The sequence below is a fragment of the Aethalodelphis obliquidens genome, unplaced genomic scaffold, assembly GCF_003676395.1.
Source record: "Aethalodelphis obliquidens isolate GAN/ISIS:26980383/991018 unplaced genomic scaffold, ASM367639v1 scaffold11, whole genome shotgun sequence".
Classification (NCBI taxonomy): domain Eukaryota; kingdom Metazoa; phylum Chordata; class Mammalia; order Artiodactyla; family Delphinidae; genus Aethalodelphis; species Aethalodelphis obliquidens.
Genome location: NW_020837955.1, coordinates 26,078,598 through 26,086,015, shown reverse-complemented (window position 1 = coordinate 26,086,015; position 7,418 = coordinate 26,078,598). Strand labels below are relative to the sequence as shown.

Sequence of the window (7,418 nt, the reverse complement as noted above, 5' to 3'; positions counted from 1 at the left end):
GCTGGTTCTTTATCCTAAAGGATGATGTTACCACAGGTTGTTCCCACTTTCCAGGTATTCATCAATTTCTTCATTCTTGGGGTAATTTGTTAAAAAAAAGTCTTCCAAATCAAAAGTTAATGTTTTATCCCAAATCTATATCCCATCTTATATCAAAACATGAATTCAACATGGCTGGACTTATAGTCCACATTAAGTAAACTGCCTCTCCCCCCAGAAAACGTACACTGGAGGCACATAGGGTCTGGCACTAGCAATTTTGGAAATCTGAATCTCTGAGTGAAATACTAGCACCCCCTTTTAATTTTCTGCAAGCCTTAGTCTCTATCTACAAAATGAGGATAATATCATCTACTTTCTTAAGATGTTGGGAAGGCCAAATGAGGTAATACATGAAAAGCATTTAGCATAATCTTTGATAAACAGAAGGCATCAAAAAATGACAGATATTATCAGTTATCTCCCCCCAAAATGTCAGTTATTGAAGCAGGCATTATATTACCACTCACAGGCACGAAAACTCTGAGGAGTTATATTCTACCGTGGTTTCTTTCTGAGACCACACCTCAACAATTTTCAATGTGTTCTCCAGAGGCACTGAGTCCCTGCTGGTGGTATTGGTATTGGTGAAATGGGACCTGCTGAGACAACTAGGTTGAGAACAGTCTCGAGAGGAGAATGATAAGCAACAAAGTCTTCTAAGTTCTGGGTATTTCACAACAAACATGGTGGTGCCTAGCAATTAAGAAAAGGGAAGTTAAGTTCAAGGACTAGAAACATACAGGATTGTTAGGTCTATTACACCCTCTAGTGGCCACAAAGAAGATTGTTCTTTTTAAAATCCTAGTTTGGTCAAGATTGCAACTTTGATGTATATACTTCATCCTGGGGTTTAAAAAATAACCCACTTGCCTTTATGTGTTTTCTGCCTGTGTCAAAAAAGAAAAAATGCTGATGTTAAGAAAAACCAATGCTGTCACAATTTGATCCATTTGGTTCTCTTTATTCCCTGCTGAATGAAAATACTAATCAATAGAGGAAAAGACACAGGCAACATTACCTTTCATGCTATCTGGACTCTCAAGTGAGAACTGAAGATAATTGCCTTTGTTGCTTTATGAAAGGGAATTTTGAAATGAGCATCTTTCTAAAACAGCAGTTTTTCACCAAAGGATTATTTACAAGCCAAGGTAATACTTAAATATGTCCAAGACTATGAATCTATCCTCTGCCCAAACCCTTCATTTTTATAATGGGTAATTATAGTAAAAACTTCAATTAACCAGAACCCTCAATTAACATGATTTCCCCTCTTGTACTCTATTTTTAGGACAAAGTTGTAGAATAAAATCACAAGAAATCACTCACGTGAGGGATTTGGTTTGAAAATCTTCTAGGACAGATTATGCTATGTTTAAGTAGAAAAAAAATCTTGAATAAAATTACACTCACCCCATGATAACCAATACACAGGAAATACATACATAGCTGAACAAGAGCTAGAAGGGGGTGAAATATTTTGTTGAATGTTAATGTGGTGGAACTGTAACCTTTCTATTCTCTCTACTATCTTCTTTATTGTTACATTGTTACATAAATAAAAATCAAAGAGAAGTAATCTATAAACTCAACACATATTCTGCAACATTTTCTATTCTACATCCATAAATTCTGAGACTGAGAATCAGAATCCTAAGTCCTTCAAAGATCTCTAGATGTCAGAGAAATAGTTAAGGTTGCCATATCCTATCAAGAAACAAAAGCAGGTAACTTGGGGAATATTTCCTCCAAAATGAGCTGAAACAAGAAGGGTTTTATATAGTTGATTTTCAACTAATTTGAAAATAAATGTATTAGGACATTCCTTATTCAGAAGTGTCAGTCTTACTCAAAATCTCACTGCAGTACAAAACTCAACAGTCCACAAAGTAATTCAGGATAAGTAACCACCCTTGAACTGAAAGCTCTTGATACCAAGTCCATCTATTTAAAATACTGTTTATTTGTGATTTTACATTAATTAGCATTACATCTAAGAGCAATATCAGATAACATTTATACATTTTCCACATGACACAGAGGTTCACTGGCTCATTCTTTATGCCAAAGCAAGTAAATAGAGGCATTAGCAAAAGGTGCAAATAGTTCACTGTTGCATTTAAAAAATATTTATGCACATTGCATTCATTTTATATATATTTTTAAAAAGTTATGGAAAAGCATAGTTCACAGGTTACTGTTTCTACATACGTTGTAATACAACATAAATGATGTAGAACATAAAAGAATCCTCAAATACAGAATTAAGCAACTGAAAGTTTCCACTAAGATTAAAACACTGATTCCAGTAGTTAGTGAGATCTAGAATGAACTTTCCAGGCTCCGTTTCAACTTTGCATCATCATACACTCACAGCCAAACAGAACCAGCCCCAGAGCACACTATCATCAGTGTAAGTTTTTTACACGCCAACTCACCCTTCAGAAATACTTTGGATTATTTTTACCCACTGACTATTTTGGATCATTGATTTTACATTGATTTGTGACATGACTTGGGTGAAAGGGAAATAAAACTATATTAAGCCTAGGTTTAAATTTGTATTTACATTAGAAAGAAAGTTAACTGAAAAGAAAAATTGGTAAAAATTAAGAAGTGGTAGTTTTCTCACGGTAGGGGTGGGATTAGACCCACTGATTTCTTCTTGTGCTGCCTTCTGAAGATACGCAAGTTAAAAGGAGGATCTGACCCTTTTTAAAACTCAAATATCAACTAAGAAATAGAATGATTTTGGCAGAGAAGCAGAATTTTAGAAATTTGGGACAGGCGTCAAATAAATGACACTTCAAATCCTATCATGACTATGAATCATTATCGAACTAGAATTCTTCTTCTCATGACACCTCTCTTGTTCCCTTCATTTTTCACTTTCTCTCTCATTCTTTTCCTTTCCGTTTGGTTACCTTATGAGGGCTTCTTCATTCATTAGTGATACTAAGAGAAAAATACATTATAAGGTTCAAATATGAATCCTGTTATGCCTTTAAATGCTCTAATCCCCTTTTGATACCAAGTCCCTGGATTCTTTAATTATATTTAAGTATACTTAGTACCAAGCAGCCTCAAATGTGCTCTACTGTTAAATGATTGGCTAATATGCTCAGACACTTTTATACTGAATGGTATACAAACATCTCAACATACAAAAATCGTTTTTGCCAGAGTTAAACTAAATAACCCATGTTATGTGTATAAAATCCCCTTTATTGAAAAATAAGGGGCTTTCTAAACTAATAAAAAAGGAATTTTTCAAAAATTATAGTTTACTAAAATGATGTGGTTTTTTTGCAAACAAAGTTACTTCAGGTGAGGAAATTTTATACTATGAATAAAATTCCAAACGAATCTTTTCTTAAATTTAAAAAAACAATTATGTGCCAGTGTATACTAATGCTATAGATTCTTATCTTAGAAGCTTTTAAAGCATTCTGTTAATGCCCATTTTAACAATGGGAACCCAAAAGGGACAGTCAATAATAATGATAAAAAACTATAATCTGCTTACCAAGTGAAGCAGGTTTTGAGAAACAAAAATTCTCTCGCTTGTTCACTGGTAATTTGTTTCCAACAGATATTATGTAGAAGGCCTGAAGTAATTCAGACAGATATCTGTTTGTGGTGATTATAATAATACTTCATGAGGGCAGAGCTAATCAAAACTAGCAATTGTTTAAAAATTCAAAACCTTTTTTGGACATACAAAATGAGAGATGAATTTGAAAGTGTTTTTCATAATATGTTTTTCTTTTAGTAAAACCTCTTTCCAGTTCTTAAAGTCCAGTTTGCTACGTACCCCCAATCTGATCTACCACTGCATATTAATGATCAACTTAAATGTGGTTTTTAAATGTGCAACGTCACATTGTAATAATAATAATTACAAAAAGACTTTATTTAGGCTTCAACTTTCTCCTTTTTTTTGTTCTTTTTCAGAAAAGAAGGAGTGCGGAATTTCTTCTTTTTCTTGGATGGTGATTTTGAAGGTGAGCCTTCAGGTGACAGGACTTCTTCAATTTTTTCTGGAGACTTAATGGTAATCTCGATGTTTTCTATGGTGGTGCTTGTAGTTAACCTGCTCACTCGCTCAGCAAGCTCGTCTTCAACACCATGCACGTCATCCTTGCCATTCACTATCAGGACAGGCATGTCCATGGAGATGAAGCTCTTGGAAAACAGCTCATGGTTTTCTACAAAAGGGGAGGATTTTTAAATTTTATATAGTCAACATCCTTGCTTTATTTTACAAAACTGAAATGTTTAAGCAATGTACTTTAATTCCAATAAAGATAGATCATTATTTTAATAGACTATGGGCCTATTAACATAAAGCTAATGCTCTTAAGTGGTATAAAGAGGACAAAGTTGTTAGACCAAAGAATGAAGGCTGGATAAGTCCAGTTTGATGACTTGACAGTTTCATTGTAAAGCAAGTCAGTATAAATGAGGAAGACAACATACATATATTTTTCTTTAATTTTGGGGTCACTGGGCAATCAAAATTGAAAAAGATTTCATGCTTCTGTTTGGAAGACATATAACAAACCAAATTTAATTTCACAAATTCTTAAGAACTATAGGTTGCCAATATCCAGATTAAGGTAAGTCAATAGAAATGCTGAACAAAAGTAGCACCCCATTTAATAAAAAATATAAAATTATTGGGAGCTTTAAGTAAAATCCATGGTAAACTTACTGTATCAGGTGTTCAATTTCTTTATATGAAGACAAATGACAGAGGGACAGACTCTAAAGATTAAGTCGGTGAAGGCTATGGGAAATTACATTGAATACCTTCTAATTTTTCAGGGATATTTTGCGGTGACTGAGTTTGAGACTGAATTTGTGAAACAGATGAAGCGTCATCTGAGAGTAATTCCTGCTCAGCATCTGTTGGATAAGAGTTTAGTTAAAAGCCATGCAAAACAAAGAAGCATAAGATTTCAGGGAGGTTAGTGCATACATCAAATACCTGCATACCCAGGGATGATAAACTCTTCAGCAATGAGCTGAGCATGCTAACAGTTATTCCACATATCGATAACTATGCAGTAAGAGGAGGTTAATGTGTTAACATTTCTGGCTGCTACTGGTAATTTTATACACATGCTTTAAGGAAGCATGGCTACTGGAAGCCCAGGCAAATAATATGTATGCATTTAACTTTTGCTAGAGTGTTAGAAAATCAAAATACATTGAGCAGCCAAATGAAAAGCAATATGAAAGCTTCACCAATGATGCTACATTAATGAGGCAGAATGCCTCACTGAATTTTTGATCAATATCCAATTAGTGATTCCTGTCAGCAATATTAGTGAGCTAATTCAGATCATAATGCATGTGGAAGAAACTATAAAGTTATATATAAAAGGTGATGGTTCTATTGTGCAATATTTGTTACCTGGCATCTTTAGGCTTTCAAAAAATAAGAGATTAAAGAGGGACATTTTACAAAATACAAAATCAGAGAAAGTTTCCAACCTTATGTTAGAATAAACAAGTTGAATAGTATCACCTAACATTTAGTGTAATTACATTAATGAGTCAGGTTGACTTCCTTTTGTGACAAAGACACTAACACACTTATAAAAACTGTTCCCTGGATGATCCAGATGTCATTAGTTCTTTCTACATGATATCTAACTGGGACAAAGATTCTTTAACTATTCGTTCTGTTTTGCATAAAAATTTCAACTGTATGTTGAAGACGCTCTAAAGCAGAGGCTCTTACCCTCTTTTGGGGGTTACAGACTTCTTGCCCTCCACCTTGCACCCTTGCCTTCCTCAAATCTGTATTGCACAAAATTAAGCATATATTTTTCAGATGGCTCATGGACTGTCTAAAGCTTATCCAAAGACCCAAGACTGAGAACCCTTGCTATAAAGAATCTCTTATTCTTGAGAAAAAGGGAGCTAATATTCAATTGGCATTTTCATGAACAATTCTTAGATACAACCCTTGCTTAGGGTTCTGAAGTCAGATAAAAGCGACCTCACTAGAGTGCCCATGTACTTAAGGAAAGTCACATAAAAATTCTAGCAGTTTGTTTTATATTTTGATTTTGACATTAAATATTGACGTCTTGAGACATCCAGTAACAATAGAGATTCTATAAAGCATTAAAGCCACATACTTGTTAATCTATAATTATGTCAAAGTAGAAAGTTTTTTTTAAAAAAGCCACATATTCTGAATGTTTAAATCTATTAATGTATCTACATTTACTCTAGCTAGTGATTCTTTACTCATCTGGGGATTTCACTTTACTCTAGAAGACTTTTTGCTAGCAATCCGATTGCTTTCTGAGGAAGACAGTCTTCTCTACATGTTAACATAGATGGTGTGTGGTAGCTATGTGCATTTCAGTCCTACTTATTACTCAAGTAAGGACCGGGAGAGAGGATATGGAACAACTGATTGTAAAAGGAACATTAAAAAAAAAACCCTGACTGCCCTCGATCATCCAACTCAAGAGGCTCTGTTAGCAGTGTGGTTATCCTGGGCTTAATCTCAAAACGAACTGACCTTCCAGTCCTTGCTGTTTACGTTCAATGGCCTTCTTATACTCTTCAAGTTCTCCTTCTGTGAGATGACTGAAGGGGTTGGGAGGAGCTGGTGGGGCCTGATCATCATCTTCAAACTGCATGGTCTTGCAAAGAAAAGCACTGACTTGTTACCAAGAGCTTTACTTATATCTATATATTTATTTATATATATTTACATATATACACAATTTCACACACACACTTAAATGTATATATGATGTTTATGACACCCCACCTCACAACATTCATAAGAAATGATAAAGTAACATGCTTTGTTTAAAATATTCATATCAGATTAATGCTTTTAGACTACTGATCCAACAGGCTAAAATTGCCAGTGATGTTTCCTCAATAAGCCTGCATAGGTCAATTTTAATAACTCTGAAAAAAAAACTAAGCCAAGTTCTAGAAAGCTTCATATAACTAAGAAATATCTTAAAAAACAAGAATTTCAAAAAGCCTTTGAAAAAAGTCTTAGAAAAATGAAACTGTACCAAAAGAACTTTAAATTTGCTACGAAAATAAACTTGTACCTATTTGCTCTAGAAAAGAAATTAATGAGACTTACAGCTAAACCTGGCAGATTGAACCCATGCATTTAAAAAAATTCCTCCCCAAACCCCACTAAAATGATAGTAAAAGAACAACAACAAAAAAGTATAAACTTTTAAGGACAAAAGAATGGAAGATGAGACAACAGAGGGTGAGAAGTCATAACACATTGTTGGAAGATGGAAAGCAGGTGGAAGAATGGGTGGAAGAGCTGAGAAAGTTGAAGCCTTAGCCTTGCAAAGGAGAAACCTGCTCATTTGCCC

At 34.3% G+C, this 7,418-nt stretch overlaps 1 protein-coding gene across 8 annotated transcripts in view; it reads right to left on the bottom strand.

Annotated features, from left to right (window-relative positions):
- Positions 1 to 1,982: 1,982 nt before the first annotated feature.
- Positions 1,983 to 7,418, bottom strand: part of ADD3 (adducin 3) — a 124,952-nt gene continuing 119,516 nt past the window's right edge. For 5 of the 8 annotated variants that reach the window (XM_027112549.1, XM_027112547.1, XM_027112546.1 and 2 more), the window contains 3 exons: positions 6,584 to 6,707; positions 4,852 to 4,947; positions 1,983 to 4,247 (listed from right to left, as the gene is read on the bottom strand). In XM_027112549.1, coding sequence (XP_026968350.1) covers positions 3,955 to 4,247; positions 4,852 to 4,947; positions 6,584 to 6,707 — 513 coding nt within the window. In that variant the 3' untranslated portion in view covers positions 1,983 to 3,954. The remainder of the gene's footprint in view (positions 4,248 to 4,851; positions 4,948 to 6,583; positions 6,708 to 7,418) is intronic. The other 3 variants (XM_027112554.1, XM_027112553.1, XM_027112551.1) reach the window with 1 other exon arrangement.